Below are 21,327 nucleotides of genomic sequence, written 5' to 3'. Positions count from 1 at the left end.
CAAAATTAAAGTTGGAATTTCCAAAGTTTAATTTGGAAAACCAACATTAAAGTTGGAAAAGTTAGAATTACCAATTTTAAAGTTGGAAAAGTTAGAATTACCAACTTTAAAGTTGGAAAAGCCAACTTTAAAGTTGGAATTACCAATTTTTAAGTTGGAATTACCAATTTTAAAGTTGGAATGACCAACTTTAAAGTTGGAATGACCAACTTTAAAGTCGGAAAAAGCCAACTTTAAAGTTGGAAAAGCCAAGATTAAAGTTGGAATTAGCAACTGAAAAAAATTTACATGGCATTAATACGCTTCTGTAAAGTTTACCGGCCTCAGCGTTTTTTTTTTGGGGGGGGGGGGTGTTCTTGGTGTTTCATTTACACTATAACGCTGCTGTACATATTGTCCACTAGACTACCAAATTTAGAATTTGTTCAATTTTAATTTGTATGCGACCGGGTGGGGTAGGTAAGCTAGGTTGCAATTACTTTCACAATCAATTCATACATTATGACATTACCCGACTTAGTGCACGTGCCTGCCACGGTACCAGATCTGCATGAGGAGTGCCATCCATCAGAGATTTTGAGCATCACTTAAGAAAAAAAAAACGCTGAAGCGTACTGGACCTGGGTAAAGAGACTTGGTTAACGGATAATACTTTGAGGGATTTAATATATAAATTTCTTTTTGTATTATTTGACAACTTTTGCATTTTTAATTAAATGCCACTCCTACTCCATGAAGACTTACTACTTACATTCTTCCTAACAAATACTACACATGTATCAACCTACATCTGAATCAAAGTAGATGTATATAGAGGTATGCATAATGTGTACTTCATAGAAACTTTATAAAAATTTTGTTTGCCTTTCTTTCACTGTTAACTTAACACAATGACAATAATGTTAGTAAAAAGTACAGATGTCAAGCGCCATGTGATGTGGCTATGAGATTTTGTTGCCATTATAACATGTTATAATAACTAACAAAACACCAGCAATTACAAATATTCAAAAGTATTTAAAGAGACTAGGGGGTTGTGGCCATTTTTAGACTATATTGATCTCCTTTAGAAGAAGAGCTCCATATGAAGATATAGAAAATGATCAAATTTTAAAACTAAAATTTTTGAAATTTTTCTTTGCCAAATGATAGTTGACAGCTTAAGATATCCTATCTAAAAAATTAAGTTAAATCTGGTGGTTAATTTGTTGACCCCCCCAGCCTCCTTAATGAAAGTAACAATTTACAAGCTTTACTTATATACATACCAAACAAGTTTAACATGCCCAGAAGGTATGTTCCATTGTATCACTTTGTCCAGAGCATACGTAGAGCCTTGTTTGGAGCCATGCTTCTGATGCTGCATCTGACCTATATTTTATGCAGCAGCAAATTTGTATTTTTTAAACACTTTTTTGACTTTTTTCAAGGTTCTGTTATACATGTACAAACCAAATAAAATTGTTTCCCTGGTGTTTCTAGTCCGCAGATTAATATTTCAAATTGCTATATCTTAACGTTTGATACTACATTAGATTTGTTATTTATCTTGTGAGCACTGTTCCAACAGAACTTCAATTGTTTAAGTAATATATTCAGCAGTAAATGCAATCCTAGTTTTTGGAGAGAGAGAGAGAGAGAATTCAAAAGAACTTACAGGTAAAGGGAAACTAATTTACATGTACTGTGGAATCATTAGATTTTGTGGTGGTCCAATTTTTGTGGATACCTCTCATCCACCAATTTACATCATCCACAAATTAATCAAAAAGGGCTACAAAGTCGTATTTCCTTTTGTAGGTATAGGAGAATACACAAAATTACGTCCTCACAAACCTGTAAAATTTAAGCAATCCATGAAAATTGACCCCCACAAATTTTAATGATTCCGCAGTATATGAATACATATACGTGCAATCCATAACTCCACTGTATTATCAACACAAAGTAGGACTGGGCTCCCTGTTTGCTAAGCACATAAAAATTCTTACTTTTAACAAGATTGTCACATTAAAACAAAGTAAACAAATTACAAACAGATGCTATTTAAGGAATCACTGTTTAGTTAGTAGAGTATGCCAGGGCATCAACGATAGTTGGAAATGTGGGATAATTTGCATAACAGGCAAAGCCCGTTATGCATAAATTATCCCACGTTTCCAACTATCGTTGATGTCCCTGGCATACTCTACTAACTAGACAGTGATTCCTTATATTTCCATTTCAATGTGAAATAAAATTGTAAATTTAGATTTTAAAAATGTAGTCTAATAGATTTAAATTACACAAGGCTTCCCATGTCAATTTCAATAGTCCCCACCCACTGACGTCAAACACAAAGACAGCCGCACGAGATTTACATGCATATTAGGTCTCCTTAGCTCCTGACCTATCGCGTGGCGAAATTTACATTTCGGTAGAATTATCAAGAAATCAACTCAACTAACTTTCAGAGAGTTATCACAGAAGGAAAAAAAAATATAAATGGAAATATTACTTTGTGACTACTAAAATAGAAATGTCCACAAACTCTCCTTTCATGATTTATTACAAATAGTAAAGCAAAATCAGTTAAATTCATTTTTTATATACATTATAATACAACAAGAAGGAAGAATATAACAAATATACATGTATGTACTAAAACTATAGTATAAAACAAATATCTAACAATAAATATCATTCGAACAAAACACTGAATGCAAAAGTCTTAACAACATTATGTACAAGCATTGATGTTTGAGGGGGGAAAAAACCGAGAAACAGTGATACACATGTACAGTTGTACATTGTACAGTTTCAAATTTGGTTTGTGATAATAAAAAAAATTTCAAAAAAATGATGAAGCATGAACATTGACGGGATAAAAATTTGGCTTTAAAAAGTCTTCCTTTGAACATTTAGTCACAAATCTACAATGCTGAGAAATTTATGAATTGTACTTTACAACATTTACGATCTGTTAAGATGAGATTCTAAGAATGTTTGACATACTCATTCTGGTTTTTACCTATGTTTTTACAGCATACACTCACATTCAATCACAGATTTCAGTATTTATTTACACATAGAATGCCACTTCCTTTTTTTTCCTGACGATGTGATTTATGGGTGTAAGAGGAACACATTGAAGCATTGCACTTTAAACGATGAAGCTTTGGTATTTTATGGCCGTCCAGCTACAGACAACGAAGTATTGTCCACAAATCTACAACTACGTCAAAAAAAGAAGTGAATATTGCAGTACAAATGCTGTGTGTTATCCGGAGTTGAAGGTTCGGAGTCTTTTTGTAGTTTGCGTATCCAGTGTATCTGGCATGGTAATCTATCAGATCAACATACAGTGTTCATTTCTTTAAAATCCTGCAGCTGGTGTTGGTAGTTCTTCTGTACTTGTGACACGGTGCTGGTTTTTTGACGCAGTGTAGGAACTATCAAAAACATGAAAATACATTAATAAAGAGTATTAATCAACTGTTGCAGAAGATATAAAACAGAGATAGATGTTCTACTGCAAATAAATAAGATTCACATATCTTTGATTTCAATACTGGGTAATAATATTCAAGAAGTGAATAAGAATATTCAAGTAGTGAATAAGAATATTCAAGTAGTGAATGAGAATATTCAAGTAGTGAAGAAATGTTTTACCATATCCCATTCCCTGTAGGAACAGACGGAATGCTTCGCAGACTTTTCCAGGTTGTTCTTCCAGTGGCATACCTCCACAGTCCTGAATCTATAAAAAGATATCCTTTTGTTACTGTCAGAACAAAAAAAGTTATTGCTTTGAAACACTCGATATATACACTATAAAGTCATGAAAGTTGTGTGTACAATAATGAACACGGACATCTCATGAAAAAATTTGTTACACATCATATAACTGACTTCCACTTTCTACAATTACACATGTTTTATTCCAGAAAAACAACAATTTTTTTGAATATATTATCCAGAAATAAAATAACCTTGAGGAAATCTGTTTTCTCTGGATCCAGCTGTCCATTGAGCTCAACAACATCATCCAGGTGAGGAGAATCATCGCCAACGATTAACAGGGTTCGACACCTACAAATCATTATCAATGGATGTTCATCAACATACTCATAAATAACAGTACTCTACTTCCTGAGAGTCTAACTTTTAACTTCATGCTCTACTTACTGTGGAAAATCATAATTTTAATGACTCATTGACATCAACATTTTTTGGGATAAAATGCAGCAATTTAGGCTGATACTACTATATATTGGGAGTTTTGCTATTGGTGATGAATACTACATACTGAAGGGTTTTAGTTCCAATCCTCCTCACTGGGTCCAGTTCTCTCTCTATACCAAGACTAGTTCTCCTAGAGAACAAAAAAACAAAAAACAAACATTTACAACTAATTCTGCTTATATTTTGCTGCTGACCTTTTTTTTCCTTACAGTAAAATTAAAAAATCTTCAGAAGTAAGACAAAAAAAAAGTTTCTAAGTGATATATCTATCATGATACTAAATTTGGTTCAGCTACATGTAAGGTATGATTGGTTGGTAACTTGCTTGGTTGCTGCAGACTTACGCTAGGTATGCCTCAATGAAGAGTGACAGGTTCTGAGGGTTGACACTTTTGATGTATTCCTTGTAGACTGTTGTCAGATCATAATTCTCCCACTGGGTTTTCTGAAATGAAATAAAAATTTATCAAAATGAGTGTATTTATTCCATTTCTGACACCAGAAATCAATGGAAACAAAATTGTTCTTCATTTTTGTTTTTTTAAATTTCTGTTTAATACATATTGGTGGGAAAAATATTATTGATAGTCATGCTGATATGCACCAGTGTTACATGAATATGTTTTTAAAGAAAATCAATTTTGCAAAGTAACCACCAATTCTGAAATTCTATTTCAGTTCATTTATTATTTTTATTTCACAAATAAGCTTTTAATTTGGTAATTTGGCGTAAAATACTCACAGATCCAAACCAGTGCCAAAGGAGGTAATCTTCTGTAAAAGTGGTCATGTTCCCTCGCCAAAGATACCAGGAGTTCAGCTGAAATAAAAAATCAAATATTTTTAAACACGCACTGTAATATATTGCATTTTCTATAACTTTGTTTTTATTATTTGGGTTACCTAAATCATAAGTATGTATGAGTATCATTGAGTGATTGATGGATAAATTCTACCACAAGATCACTTTGCCATTTTGACTCGACAAGCCTGGGTAGGCTCAGAGACCAATAATATTGTCCTCTCAGATAGGATTTTTTCTATCCTACACTCAAACACGATAAAAATATTGGCTTCAGTGTTAATCATACCTCTAGTAATTAAAAGAAAATATCCTATCTATGTAAATTCAAACCTTCTGATATCCCCACTCCACCCAGCCAGCTTTGTCAGCTGTTCCATTGACCAACACGAGGGAATCTACAAATTCTGGATGACTCAGCTGAAAATGTAAAGATAATTTGATTTAAAACATAGGTAATCATAGATTACAAACCTCATCTCAACAAATGTAATCTTTGTAGGACAAAGTCCCAGATCAAATGAATGTTCAAGAGCAATCTTGTTTCAGATGGTTTATTTTCCATATGTGTAACTAAAACACCATAATAAGGATATTCTTCATTTACACCATTACAGTGTGTTTGTTACTTATTGGGAAAATACTGCATCTAAAACAAGATTGTGAAAATATGCATCCAAATTATGACTGGTATTTAACATGCCTATACCATCTTTGCAAATTTGGTCCACATTAGAACTATGCAAGTAGTGACCTGTGAATTGAACCTACTCCATGAACTTTACCTGGGATATCAGAAGTATAGCATATGTTCATCTTGACCTTGTTGAACTGAGTTAAAATTGTATGATATTTATTGAAATGTTTATTTTATGTGTGTGTGTGGGAGGGGGGGGGGTATGTACTCTTATGCATTATTACTGGTATAATCTATAGCAAAAATCAATATCTGCTTGAAGTGAAAGAAAAAGGGGGTTGAATAATAAGTAAATCATCAAACCATCATAATTAATCAAATCATGTAACTCACAGCATATCTACAAAGAACATTAACTCCTGCTCCAACACCAAAGCCAATGAATCTTTTGATCCTGTAATGAAAAACGAACATACAAGATTTATTCATCTTTATTATACCTTGGTTTGTTGTAGTTTGTGTATATTTAAAAGGAAAAGAAAAGATTCAAGCATTAGTTTATGCATGCTTTTTAAGGAACTATCAAAAACTGTTAACATGTAAACATTTGTAGTAAAAGCAAGGCTTTGTTTCTATATTGATACCCTAGCATTTATACACCCCAACAAGATGGTTTAATGAAATAGTTACTTTATACAGTATAAAACAAGCATTCTGAGAGCATTGCATTAGCAATACTAGTTCCCTACCGGCAAGTGTAATCTGGTTACCGTTAAAAATTGAAAATGCCATAATTCCGTCAAAAATCAATGAAGCGGAACGAAATGCAAACTTGGTCTATAACTAATCAAGGTAAAGTCACATACCAAAAATCAGCTTTATATCTGCAAGCATTTAGAAAAAAAATGCAGAAAACCCTTAAAAATTGAAAAGGTCGTAATTTCATCAAAAATCAATGAAGTGAATCGAAATGCAAACTTGATCAGTAACTCATCAAGATACACTCATATACCAAAAATTAGCTCAATATCAGCAAGCGTTTAGGAAAAAAGTTCCGAAAACCAAGTGGGACAGACGGATGGACAGACGCAGAGGAAACCTATAGTCCCCTCCGGTTTCACCTGTAGGTGACTAATTACTTACTTGTAGTGATCAACAACAGATTGAATGCTCTCCCCTAGTTGTTCCATAGAGGGATATGTGAACCTGTCAGAAAATTAAACAGTTTAGTGAATGATAGATTTTAATTCACATTGGTTAAACATTTGTTTGAAAGTGGCTAAACTATCTCAAAAATGTCTATTTACATACATGTATATTATTTAGAAGTTCAACAAGAAGAAAACATTGAATTTCAATAGCAATTTATGTTGATAATTTAAAGTACATAATTACTGGAGTGAACGTACCAAGCAAGAAATACATGCTATCTGTTTAGATGATTCATTATCAATTGAAGATATGTGTATATATTTTTTTCTACAGCTAGTTGATGGAAAGAAATGGTCACAAGCATTGAAATAAATACATTTTGAAAATTGATCAGCTTTAACTAAACAGGCTTAAAAAAAATGCCATAAAATAAATGATAATAAAAACATATCTATAAATATAATCAATAACATTGCAAAATGAAAGGGAGGAAAAAAAAATCATGAATTGAAGTTTGGCCAATTATATATTCAATTAAAAAAAGCAATTTTAAAACTTTTGTGGACAAAGTATTGATGCTTATACATGTACATAATATTCTTATATCTCAAAATAAAAACAATTACAAAACAAGAACATTTTTGCTTTATTTGGGTGAAGAATTACAAACCACTGATTTCTCGAGTAGCTGCATGAAGGATCAAGAATGAAAGTTATAAGAAAAGTTAAACACATGTACCAGACATTGCACTCAATTGATTTTAAGTACATGTGTACCAGCCACTCCACTCAATTGAGTCAAGTTAATATTAATGAGCAAAAGGAAATTAAAAAGGTCAACCTGTTGTATCAATGCCATGAACTGGAACTGTCACCAAGTTGACATAATAATTAAAGGTAAATATTTAACTATTAACTAGTATACGGCATTATTCTACACCAGAAACACAGAATCTATAGTTTACTATAATTGTAGTAAATGTTTTAGAAAAATGTTATAAGTATACTGATACATTGATTAATTCAATAGATTAGGTATTAAACATGAAAATTCTTGTGCAAATGTTACTGAAAAATAGATAGATTAGTATTTTAAAGCTAGCAAATAAGCATTCATCACAATCATAGCTCCTAGATGTCAGCTAAAAAGTAATATGCAGTCAATGTGAAGATTTTATCCATTCAAAAATTGATGATTCATTTCAAATCAACAAATGTAAATTACAGAATTAAAGCATGCAAAGACAAAAGCATTGGTTGCAAAACCATATTGTGCATGCAGCTGATAATTTTATATGGACTCATAAACATACAGGTATCACGCATTTTTTCTTTTGACATTGTGACTGACAAAACATTGGATAACAAGATTTAAATCTAAAAGCAGTTTTCTCATTTATATACTAGAAAAAGAATAGTAGTTTACAATATAAGCTCATTTGGGTCATTTCAATATTCTTAAACTCCTATAACATGATTTTAGAGATGAAACATGTACAGTTCATGTAAACATTTATGAATATGAAGATAGCAATTATACTTGATTGACAGATAATTAAAAGGTGTTGAGAAATCAGCCAAAATATGAGAATTAGGGATGGATATCAGCAAAAATTTCCTATTGTGATATATCATGATTTTTTCCCAAAAATATCAAGATAAATCGTGATATTTTTACACACAATTTTTACTACAATTTCAAATGAATTTCCATAACATTTCTTAAAAATATGCTATAAAAACATAACTTTACTTTTTGAATTTTCATTTATTTAATAAAGAGCATATTTTGATGCCGTTGTTTAACTGTTTTCAACCTTTTTTACACTTCTTACAATTGTCATTCAATAGTTTGAACAAATAAATGAATAATTTCCGGAATTTATAGTTATGTACCAAATATCGGTATTTTAGTCTCCGTATCACGATGCGTATCACGCAGTGAAAAATCGCAATATACCGATAAAAACACTCATCCCTAATGAGAATCAAGAACAATTTTTATAGGATTGATAAAAAATTAACTACACATCACACAGAGACACTCAACATCATATTTTTTTTGTGTTAAACAAATATATTACATCAAGTGCCTGTGACGGAAAGCATCATTTCAACCTCCCTACTAATGGAGTAAACTTCTCAACACAGTTCAGTAATCCACAGGAATAAAAAGAAACCTATTCAAGGTAATCAATGCACATTTTGTATTTTAAAAGGGAATATATATGTTATAATAATGTTTTTGAATGAAAAAAAAAATTATATCCAGATTAAGGGACTGCTTTATAAATCATTCTGTTATGCAAGAATACTGGAAAGGGGGGGGGGGGCAGAATTAGTAATAAGCATCATGGTTACTTAATTAACGGTTATAAAATTGAAAAAATTCTTATATTGAATACATGACACACTGGTCTCAGAATCTGAATTACAAAGATTTATGTAAGTAAAAAGGCACTGATCGAGTGATCACTTCTCTGTAAACAAGCATCTTGTTAGAAATAAAAAAAAAAAAAAGAAAGAAGAAAATGCACAGCAGAGGAATTATTCTCTTTTGAATTGTTTACAACAAATCTTTAACTGAAAAAAATCATGCTGAAACATTTTTTTTTCTTCTAAATTTTTGAAATAATAACTAGTTGAAAAATTCAAATTTAAACTAGTTTTTTTTCAAAATTCTAACAAATGTTTTCATTCTACTTTGTTAAAAAAACAAAAATCGGTGAACATAAAGCATGATTTTTTTCTTTTTTTGTTTCAAAGCATTTCCTTGTCCTACAGCAGTAAATTTGCGCATCATAAAGTGCAGAAAAAAAAAAAGAAAAGCAGAAAACCAGTTCAGTCTCAGATACATGAATCTCTCTCTTTTTCTAGCTAGGATGCTTACAACTAACACAGAAATGGCTTTCATGTTAATATCAGTGTTAAACTGTACATAAATTACTGGGATTTTAAAGACAAACAAAAAATTAATTACAAAATTCTATAAAATTATTTTTTTACAACAGAGGATTTTAAATCAAAATATATTTCAATGTTTGGCAAAAATCAATTTCAGAAATAATCATTTGAAAGATTTTTTTTCAATGATAGAATTGAAAACCACCTAATTCATTTTACTGCAGAGAATTTACATCACGAATGATGGCCATGAATATTCACTGATTTGTATTTTAAGAATAGATAATAATAATTTAATATAGTACTTTTAATAATAACAGTATTTATCCTAATAAGCATCTTTTCTCTAAGTACCTCTCATTTTCTGGAGAGAAAAATTCTAAATGTATAATTTATTATGCTAAAAAAACCCCCGTGGTCTTACACAAATTTTACTTGATTAATGAAAGACAGATTTAATAATACTCCAGTGTAATAATACCCCATTCCCAATTTTCTGAGTTCCCTGGATGCTTTTTAGAGTGAATACTGTACAGGATTTTTTTTATATTACAGATGTTGAAATAACAAGCCATTTCTGTAGCTGAGGGTGGACCTAGCTAAACATACCTGTTACCCAACGAATCTGGGTTGCCTAGGGCATCTTGCCTATTGAAAATAGCAAACAATAGATAAACATGATAAAAACATAAGATTCAATACCGTAATATAACCATTTTTTTTTTCTCTTCTCTTATGTAGATGTTTAACAAGAAAATTCCACAACAATTTCCTTATAGATCTCCTGGATAATTAAATCATTTCACCATACATTTGTATTAACTCTTTGATAACTAATAACCTGAAAATTGGAAAATGAATTTCGTATAAAATTACCTCTCCAAATCATGCTTTCTATGTAAGTACTAAAAAGTGCAACACAACCCTACACCACTGTATAAAAACCAAATCCCCAAAATTTAACATTTTCAATTCCCCATGCTCAATCAACACTAATTAACAGGTACAAATCTGTAACTTGGTGATCAGTTTCTCAAAACAGAATGTCAGTGAAAAGTACTTTTCTATCAAAAAGTATTATGGGACACATCACCAGTGATAAATATAAATATTTTCTTATCTATATCCTTTGAAAAAAAAAAAAGATTTTCATAATCAAAAGACAAAATACATTTTTATAAATCCCACAACCTAAACTTATCATTGTGTTGAACTTAATCACCCACTAACAAGAAGTAAATATATCTGCTTAAATAAAATGTGACCATATTAAAATGCCTAAAATTGCTCTGATTACTGATCTGCAAATCTGCTCAAGTGTCTAACAAGTGAAATTGAATATCTTACTCAGGTCTGAGTTGAAGAGCTGCGTCTTCTTGTCCTGGCGCGTTCACATGGTACACACAGAAATGCCGCAAGATTGGTTGCATGTCAATGAAATTGAAGAATCCTTGGAAGCATGTAGTACCTGGAAAATAAGAAATATTCCTATTAGCTTTTTTCATTGTGCTAGCAAGTGTAGTGAGCTTGCACTGCTAGCTCCAAGGATGTGTATAAACAGAGAATATTCAAGTTAAAATCCACATATTCTTCAAAGAAATTTTTATTTCAGATTTTGTTGAAACTGAGAAGTTCAGAATCTTGATCCTGAGGTAGGGAGAGTCGTCAAAATTTAAAATTTTAACTCTAATTTTTTTATTACTAAGTCATAAAAATCTTGTGAATAAAAAAAAAGGCAGAAACACCAGGCCATATGAGTTTACAGAAAATTGTGACGTCAATTGCACTATGCGAAGAAATGCTAAATGTATCATTTGATAGATCTATGTAGAATTCTGTTACACAAAGGAAACTGCTCTTATTCTAATGGTTTCACTACAAATTACAGTAATGTAACTATGGATAATACTAAATAGTAACACTTTGCAACATGCAATGCAATTTTGTGGCTCTGTCCTTTTATTATTTGCCACATACAGTACATTATATAATGAAATATAAAGACTTTTTAAAAATCAAAATGCCCTAAAAATAAACATATTTGACCTTTGATGCACTTGTGTACTTACTGTTGAGACCAATATCATGAAATGTCAAGATAGCAAGTTTTGATCTGTCTCCTTGAATGGCAACATGAAGATTGCCAAAGGGGGTCTCAATATCATCCTCCTGTATAATAAAGGGAAAAGAGATAAGCTATCAATACACCCTAATTACTGTATACAGGGAAATTTTTGCCCCCATTTTATTTTGCCCCTTTAGCCCTACTCACAGCTAGACAAATTTAAAATGGGGCGAATTCAAAATACACAATATAATTTCTTAAACAGAACTGTGATTGGGTGAATTTAAAATAGGGCAAAATTATTTGCAAGTGTGAAAGGGCAAAAATAACATGGGGTGAAATTCACCCTGTATACAGTATTAAAAAGATTAAAACCGTAAGTTATAAGAAAGTTCCTAAGTCAAACCTGAATCAGAATGCTGGAAGCATTGTTTGACAAGTTTCTTGGTGCTTTGTCTTGTACACTTATCCCAGTAAACTCAATCTCAGTTAGCTTTTCCATTTTTCTAAAGAAAGAAACAATTCAAAACATGAAATAATTTGTTTATCAAATTGTTTGGAATCTGACACAAGATATACAGAATTATCTAAAAGCAAAATTAATTTAAAACTAGATGTTAAAGTTTAGTCCAGGGCTGTGAATCCAACAAATAAGCTTGGTCCAGTAAAAGGATACATTTTTAATTGAATAAATTTATTAATTTTTTTAAAAATTCTTTCATTAAATTTATAATATATTCATATGATACATGTACCATCACAATATATGCAAAAATATGAGCCCAAGATATCAATGTTAATTTACTTCAAGAACAGATTTTAAATTACCGGTATGAACTGAACACAAATTGCACTGTTTGTTTAGCATACACACCAAACATCATCGCAAGCCACGGGAATGGACACAAAGCCCGTGGCTTGCGACGATGACACACCAAATTGATAAATTAACATTGTTTATTATTTTCCCAATTTCATGGGATCCAGCTTTTTTCTTTTTACCAGAAAGTGATACGACCCTCTTAGAGTTGTATATGGATGTTATGAGATTTTAAAGTTGTGATTTTGATATGTACTGAGTTTCCCTGACCTGTCAGACTTACTTCCAAAACCATGGCAAGATTCACATATGCTTCTGTGATTTTTTTCTTCACATCAGTCTAAATGACTGGTTATGATGATATAACCAGTCATGATGATCATTATACCAACATTGTGATAATGCATAATCTTGCTAATCGCATCAGTCTAATGACTGGTTATGAGGAGCCTACTATTATACCACTCCATTGTGATTATGCAAGAACATTTTGCACACAGTAATTGACAATTAATGCTTTAAAATGAAAGCCTGCCTAGTGTCCTTTACGTAACTCTTTCAATTTTGACCAAGGCAAATAAAAAGCACCTGTGGACATATAATAATAATCAATTAAAATTGATCTCTGATCAGAACATGTGCAGGTAATACCTCATTACAGCTGTATACCCGTTATATCTTGTCAGGGTTTGTGTGATTAGTAAAACAATTACATTCAAACTCTCTTGCTACTTAATAATTTTCATTGGGTAAGTGTAAAATTTCCTGTATGCTCCATATTTTATTCAAAAATATGTACCTTAAATTTTTTCACTATATTCAATACATCAGGGCTAGACAAATAGCATTGCCCGACGCCCGGGACAACCAAATTTGTTTGGCGGGCAAGTTATTTGATAAGTGGTACCTGCCCGCGGACAAGTGCTTCTCCAGTTAACAAAAAAATCAAATGTTGTTTGTTTTACCGCTGTTGAAATGTAATGAATCACAGTAGAGCACCTGTTTTTGCTGCTGTTCATCACTACATCGAATACTCGGTCGGAACTCCTTTAGAATTTACCCATTCATGTGTAGTTAAAATATACACACGATGTAAAACAGCAGCTATCGATTCCATGTCAATAAAAGTGGAAGAGGATTTTAGACCTTTTTAGGTATTGTAAAGTTGAAGAGGATTTTAGACCATTTTAGGTATTGTAAAGTTCATGCCGTGAATACAAACGTTTTATACTGATATTAAAATTGGAGCTGTTGACTGGCGATCACAGAAAGTCACGATCGGCATGCAATGGTGGTTTTCATAATCAATTACTGTATAATATTTTTTTGCTTTCAATCAAACAATTATGCATTATTTTTAAATAAAAAAAAAAGGGAATACCTCATTGAAGAATTTTGAAGAAAATAGACTGAAACTTTGACTTAACTAATACCCCGAAAATAAGGAAAGAAATCTGGATTTTAAACGTAAAATTTTACTACTAAAATATTGAACTGTAATCATGTATGCATATTATGCAGGATATGAATTAATTTTTTTCAGTTGAGAAATTGTAAGTTGTAAATATAATTCTAATGCTTGATATTCATATGCCTTGCAATTGGAAATCATCAAATGATTTGACGTCTTCAATTTTTGGGATGTTAAATTAAGTAATTCATAGAAATGTTTAAATTATGTACATGTACATATAGATATGCGCACTGCACAAGCTCAGAAATCTCCCTGGAACAAGACTTACCCCTAAATCCGTGGAAGAATTAAGTGATTTTGGTATAGTTTGGTCCCCATGTAGTTTATCAATTGAAAATTAATTTAATATTAACGATAATGCTTTAATTTTATGTTAATTAAGAAAAAGGTGGGACAAGCATATTTTTTGGCAGGACAAGTAATTTTACGATGGTAACCTGTCCGAGGGCAAGTACTGACAAATTCTATTTGTCTACCCCTGTACATGCTCCAAGTATTTAATAAATGTAATTTACATGTACGCTTTGCTAAAAAAAAAAGGGGGGGTGTCCTCAATCCTCAACTGAACCAAAACAGAGGTTGTTTACAGATAAATGTGTGTATAAAAAATACTTCCATATAATTGCTATTTGACAAATGAATGCATCCCATTGTGATTCATATTTGACAATGACATGTGTTATTTACAGCTCTACTCTCTTGATGTAGGATAAGGTACTGTTGGCACAAAAACAACAATTATATAGCCCCAGGCTGTTTTGTATACGCATGGCTTGGCTTTATTGAAACAAATACTAAAATAGTTACTACATTCATGAAATAACAAAATATTATCAGTTTACAAAAATATTGCACGTCTTGTTTCATTGAAATCATCTAGCCACAAACAATATCATTACGCAATAATTTCATTTCGAAAAAGTCACTGAATATTAATCTCATGACATAGGCATGGGTCATAAAATTAATGGTAAGGTTGAATATACCGATCTACCGAATAATTATCGATCTTTCAACATCTTCGATCATTTCTGAGATCAGAAATGATTACCAAACTGTCACTAAAGTTGCCAGAAAAATAGGTTAATACATCAAATTAAAGAAATTTACCTAGATCTGTTTCTGTCCTTAGCTTTTCACCTTGTCAAAATTTCGTCTAGCAGATTACCAAATGTTCCAACAAGAGGACGGCTCTCATTGGACAATATTGCAGGGAAAACCAATCAAAATTATCCTTTCATAATTATTGAGTAAATGCAAAATCTCATAGATAAACATAGCTATATCCGGAAAGGAACAGTAACATTTTTATTTAAAAATAAACTAAAAAAGCATATTATAGAATAATATTTTCTTATTATGTTTAATTATATTTTCATGTATATATATTTGTTACATTTGTGAAAAAAAATCAATAACATTAAAAAATTGATTCCGGAAAAAGGGAAGTCATTCTGATTGAACGTCACCAGGGAAAAGCGTCAAAATGGCGTCCGAGGGACTTTGGGAAGACAGAGATGTCCGTTTTGACATCAACCCACAACAAATGAAGATGCGACCTGGCGAAAAAATGATCGATGCTTTGAATGCTGTCGAAGATACAAAAGGCAATAATGGGGATCGAGGCCGAATAATTGTCACCAACCTAAGAATCATATGGCATTCTTTGGCTTTGCCAAGAGTAAACCTATCTATTGGCTTCAACTGTGTCATTAATATATCTACAAAGACAGCACAGTCAAAACTTCGGGGGCAAACAGAAGCACTGTATGTGTTGACAAAATGCAACAATACTAGATTCGAGTTTATCTTCACAAATCTAATTCCTGGGTCACCCAGACTCTTCACCACTGTCATATCAGTCCATAGAGCCTATGAAACATCCAAGCTTTACCGAGACTTGAAGCTGCGAGGAGCTCTTATTCACAACAAACAACTGCGACTTCTGCCACTAGAACAGGTATATAATAAAGTTAATGGAGTCTGGAATCTCTCGAGTGACCAAGGTAATCTAGGAACATTTTTCATTACCAATGTCCGATTAGTTTGGCATGCTAACATCAACGAGTCCTTCAATGTCAGCATCCCTTACCTTCAAATGAAGTCTGTAAAAATTCGTGATTCCAAGTTTGGACTTGCCCTTGTTGTAGAGAGCTCTCAACAAAGTGGAGGGTATGTTCTTGGTTTCCGAATTGACCCATCAGAAAAGCTTCATGATGTTGTGAAAGAAATACAGAGTCTGCACAGAGTGTATAGTTCTTGTCCAATATTTGGTGTGGAGTTTGAATCAGAGGAGAAGATTGAAGGAGCAGAGGATCTGGGGGTAGATTACCAGCAAGATGATGTAGAAATTGAGGCTGACAATTCCTCGGATGCGTATGCTGCATACTTTGCGGATGGAAATAAGGACAAGGACAGAGACCCAGTTTACTGTGAAGAATTGGGGCTTGCAATAGAAAAACTGAGAGATGGAATCACTTTGCAGGCTTTGTGGGATGTTTTAGCATGAGATAAATTATGTCACTTGACACTTGCAATTTAAGTATAAAATATTTAAAAAAGCCTGTTATTGAAAATATAATTTAATTTATAATGTAATGAAATATTTCATTCAATGGTGACAATATGATAAAGTGCTTGATAAAAAACTTCTTAATTAAAAAAATGTGAAAAATTGTCCTTTAATTATTGACCAGTGTGTGTTATTTCATACATGTTCATATTTGGAAATTTTGCTTTATTGTACTACCTAGTGTGTATTATTTCATGTGAATGAAAATAGGATACCATATGGTCAGAATTTATATATTAAATCAATGATGATATAAATACAAAGTATACTACCATATATATTCGCGTATAAGTCGGGTTTTTGGGAGTTAAACTTTGGTCCAAAACTCTATGTCCGACTTATAGGCGAGTTATAAGAAGATTGGTATTTTAGAAGGTCAATCCCTCTAATATAAGCTTAAAAAATACAACCGACTTATAGGTGAGTATATACAGTATATATTTACATTTCTAATTGTTTTCTCTGTAATAACTCTTTGAAAGTTAGATGAGTTGATTTCTTGATAATTATACCTGAATATAAATTTCCCCAAATGAAAGGTCAGATCCCTAATATGCATGTCAATCTCGTGTGGCTGTCTTTGTGTCTGTCAGTGGCCGGGAACTACTGAGATTCACATGGGGTGCCTTGTGTATTTTAAATCTATTAGACAGCATTTTTTAATTTATATTTACAATTTTATGTTATAAATAAATGTAAATATAGGGAATCACTGTCTAGTTTGTTGGGTATGCCAGGGACATCAATGATAGTTGGAAATGTGGGACAATTTATGCATGACGGGATTTGCCCATTATGCAAATTATCCCATGTTTCCAACTATCGTTGATGCCTTTGCATACCCAACAAACTAGACAGTGATTCTTTAAACAGGTAGGGTGCTTGATAAACACCTTTTCAATCTAATTACAATTCATTTTTTAAAAAAATTGTCGACACAACAATATTGTAAAACCTCCAAAATATTTTTTAACATTTTAAATTTAATTCACACAATTTTGAGACCCAATTATAAAGTGCATTGTATTTTAAACTCAGACTTAATATTTCAGTGTAACTTAATAGCTATTCTGACTAATTAGAAGATCGATGCATACCATAATTTTTTTGTTTGTAAAAATTATGCAAAAGTAAGGCTAAGCTACTATCATTCAATAATTTGTACATTATATAAATTATGTACATTTGCTGCTAATGGGGGTGGGGGATTCTTTCACTAGTGTACAAAATGCTGAACTTTTCAAGATTTTAAGATTTAAATAATTCAAACTTTTCTAAATGATTGTGGTTGTTTTTCAAAAAAAACAAAAACATAGTTTTTACAAGGAAAAGAACAAGGTGCGGTTTCAATACAATTCTTGCCCTGTGTTTTTCTTAAAAATGAAAGTGATGTGAAAAATTAAAACTCATGCTTTCTGAATCATTGAAATTCCATGCAGAAAGATCATACAAATCATTTTTCTCTCATGACCTTCTAACTGCTAATTGTCTCATGACCTTCTAACTGCTAATTGTGACGTCATAAACTTGTGCAATTTCCCGTATTTTCTTAAAAAGTTGCAAAAGACACCAATTTTCAATGGAATTTTCTTTCAGATAATATCATCCACAGCCATCGCCCACAAAGATTTTGAGATATGTGATTTTTCAAAGAATTTTACACAACATATCCAAAAATTAAAGTGGGCGACGGCTGTGGACACTATTTTCTTAAGGAAAATAACCCTTGAAATGAGCCATTTTGAGGCATTTTCTGTTTAAAATAGAGAAATGAATCAAATTGATGACGGCATATTTCCAGAATGGTACTCCTTTATGCCATATTATTTCCTGATTTATCACAGTCATATATATACTCAACTAATATTTAAGCCAGTATCAAAACTTTTTGAAAACATTAGATTTTTAGGGCACAATAAAGCTAAAACCGTACCTTCTTCTTTATATTTTTTATATTTTAAGGAAGAATTTAATTTCAGTTTTGAGTTAATACTACTTTGTCTATGGAGTAGAACATATATAAACATGTTTTTATATTTTGGCAACTTTACAAAATTTTGTATTGGAAGAAGACTACATTCCAGAACTTGTGTCTGATCCCTTTGACTTTTTGTCAATTGATTAAATATGTTAGTTTTATTCAGTGTAATGATTTACACAAGTGGATCAAAGGATCTGAATTAGTTTCATTTCAAGGAAATTATTCAGGATATTTTCATTAGATACATAGTAATAAATTCAACCTTGTCATAATAATTTGACCTTGACCATTCCTTATGACCTTGATTTCCCTTTGAACCTCCTAAACCTTATTAAGAGAGCATTCCAGCCTAATCTGCACTGAGACTCAGCTTAGTATTTAGACTAATGCCCTTAACAATAAAAGCAAGCTGAATCTCAGTCAAGATTACATTCCAGCCCTTCAAAATTTTGTGACATTAGACTCCATATTCCTTTACTTTTATATGTAGATGCTGTGTTCTTTCCAAAATATGTAAAAATTTCTTCATTTCATTTCACACACAGATTACAGGAATTCCTCTGACATTGCATTTATGTAAAGTGTCAAGAGGGTTGTACCTAGTTGATTCCAGGGTCTAAAGACTTCTTGCTGACAGACAAAATTCTCTGGGCCTCATTTTATTCATTAGTTTTAAGTAATTCAAGTATCCTTTCCTCAAAATCCACAATGGTAGTGATACATATAAAGACAACAGAGACAAACAGATACACTATTTTTTTGAAAATATACTTTCATAAACAGTCATTAAATTTTCTTCATACATATATACTGTATCAAAGTCCTTAATTTCAATGTTTTAAGAGGTTATAATTTGTTGTAAAAATAATCTAAAGTCTTGAATTCAGCCGACCATTGTTCTCTTTCTCCCTCTCATTCTGACCTCCTCCAGCTTAGCTGTAACTTCTTTTGATCCTGTGTCATTGCTCTTACAGTAAGCCTGCAGTATTACATCAAACAACTTTTCTGTATTTGGATGAGTGCTTAAAAGTGCTCGCTCCAATACATACAAGTCCACTCCTTTGTCTTCTGATAAATTTTCAAAGAAACTTAATCCAAAGTCAATAAGATAGAGTTTGTTATCAGATGGTTCTCCCCGAAGGAGCATGTTAGAAGTTGTCAGGTCCCCATGAACGATGTTTTGCTTGTGCATGATACCCAATGTGTTTCCAATAGTCTGTGCCAATGGTGTTAGAGTTTTTACAGCTTCTGTTAAGTTCTTGCTACTTTGAACACTTTTTATGTAGTCTTTTACAGTCACAGAATCTTGTATTTCTTCCATATAGATGCATGATGTATCCATATTTACAAAATACACTGTAGGTGTGAGTATACCTATGAAAATTTTAAAAGAAAAAAATTAATTAAAAATACATGGAAGAAATTATATGCAGTAATCTTAGTGTGTGTGTTTTTTTTTATTTGGACTAAAAACATATTACAGTGAGAAAATCCTTAGGACATCATTAAACTTTTCTTTGTTTGATGTACTCCGACCCACATTTTACAAGGCGGGTATTTAGGTATTTTTTTTTTAATTAAATATTTTCTAACATTTTGACAATTGCTTATAAATCACAGATTTAGAAATTTTCATAAAAGCTAAGCAAATGAAATAAATAATCTATTTCTGTAGAATATTTTAATCTAAAAAGTATCTTAGAAAATTGACAGATCCTAACTTTAAAAACAATACAGATAATCTATTTAAAAAAAGAATTTGAAGTGCTGAAAAAAATGTTTGGGTTGGGGCAATTTTAATGGGTCGGTTGGAGTATGGTACATCAAACAAATCATTTTTTATTGTTGGCCCTATTTGTACGATAAAGTGATATTTTTCTAAAACACCAACTCTTAATACACCTTTAATCGCTATCATTTACGAGTGGTTTTACATCTGCAAAACGATCCACATGGCATAACAGAAAACCCCCCTTTGACGGTATACTCTGTTTTGGGGGTTCGACTTAACTGGTGATCACTTCATGTTACAGTGTACTGGGGGACAAATTATGGGAAGAAAGGGTACTGCGTTTTTATTTGATACACCTGTATCAGTATCAATTTGTTGACATTATGATTATGCAGGGGTCTTGAAAGTGCTCTCCCTTTTAGTGTTTCTCTGTCATTTGTGAGAAAACTGTTATTACTAGAACCCATGTCCCTTTAAATAAAGGCATTAAAAAAAAACTCAGATGTTTGCAATTTGCGAAAATTCACAACTTATGATCAAGATTTACTTGCCATTCATCCTGCATCTTAACATTGCTCTAACTTCAGACTTAACTCGATGAGCTGTCAGTGATTTGTCAAGACTGGGATGTCTGTAAGATTTCACAAAACGTTCTTTGACGATGCAAGGTTTGCCGTAAAAGTTTGTTTTGTAAATTTTTGCCTCAGCTCCTTGCTTCCACAACTCCATGCTCACTTTTTTCTTCTTTTTTGTTTTACTCAAGTTAATTATTGTTTTGCTTCCCTATACAAAATATCGCTATTACAAACGCACAATAGATGATGATTTCAAGGTTTACTTTATGCATCTCCTAATATAAAAGAGCGAGGGATCATTTGTTAATTTTGAAAGTTAGAGACATTTCTTTTATATTTCACAAGGAAATTTGCCATTGTTGTAAGCTAATATTATATTTGATAACATG

At 31.8% G+C, this 21,327-nt stretch overlaps 3 protein-coding genes across 4 annotated transcripts; 1 reads left to right on the top strand and 2 right to left on the bottom strand.

Moving 5' to 3' along the window:
- Positions 1-2,530: 2,530 nt before the first annotated feature.
- On the bottom strand, positions 2,531-15,281 carry LOC133204569 (protein NDRG3-like). 2 transcript variants are annotated; one of them, XM_061340319.1, is made up of 14 exons: positions 15,189-15,281; positions 12,191-12,290; positions 11,789-11,888; positions 11,067-11,187; positions 10,329-10,367; positions 6,807-6,869; positions 6,057-6,117; positions 5,360-5,446; positions 4,967-5,044; positions 4,569-4,669; positions 4,289-4,354; positions 3,972-4,071; positions 3,652-3,739; positions 2,531-3,431 (listed from the first exon to the last, which is right to left on the bottom strand). In XM_061340319.1, the coding sequence occupies exons 2-14, from the start codon at positions 12,284-12,286 to the stop codon at positions 3,334-3,336; spliced, it is 1,098 nt and encodes a 365-aa protein (XP_061196303.1). In that variant the 5' UTR covers positions 12,287-12,290; positions 15,189-15,281; the 3' UTR covers positions 2,531-3,333. The 2 variants fall into 2 exon arrangements, with proteins under 2 accessions (XP_061196303.1, XP_061196304.1); XM_061340320.1 differs by lacking the exon at positions 10,329-10,367.
- A 249-nt stretch (positions 15,282-15,530) lies between these two features.
- Positions 15,531-16,760, top strand: LOC133172584 (Bardet-Biedl syndrome 5 protein homolog). Its single transcript, XM_061307507.1, has one exon. It carries the CDS (start codon positions 15,565-15,567, stop codon positions 16,585-16,587), a length of 1,023 nt encoding a protein of 340 aa, XP_061163491.1. The 5' UTR covers positions 15,531-15,564; the 3' UTR covers positions 16,588-16,760.
- A 2,612-nt stretch (positions 16,761-19,372) lies between these two features.
- Positions 19,373-21,295, bottom strand: LOC133204638 (EKC/KEOPS complex subunit Tp53rkb-like). Its single transcript, XM_061340391.1, has 3 exons — positions 21,281-21,295; positions 20,915-21,146; positions 19,373-20,005 (listed from the first exon to the last, which is right to left on the bottom strand). The coding sequence occupies exons 1-3, from the start codon at positions 21,293-21,295 to the stop codon at positions 19,515-19,517; spliced, it is 738 nt and encodes a 245-aa protein (XP_061196375.1). The 3' UTR covers positions 19,373-19,514.
- Between the last annotated feature and the right edge of the window lie 32 nt (positions 21,296-21,327).

The sequence above is a fragment of the Saccostrea echinata genome, unplaced genomic scaffold, assembly GCF_033153115.1.
Source record: "Saccostrea echinata isolate AGI-Se365-2 ecotype Australia unplaced genomic scaffold, CSIRO_AGI_Sech_v1 ptg000054l, whole genome shotgun sequence".
Taxonomy (NCBI): Eukaryota; Metazoa; Mollusca; class Bivalvia; order Ostreida; family Ostreidae; genus Saccostrea; species Saccostrea echinata.
Note: the sequence above shows the minus strand (reverse complement) of the source record. Positions and strands in the feature narration are given on the sequence as shown.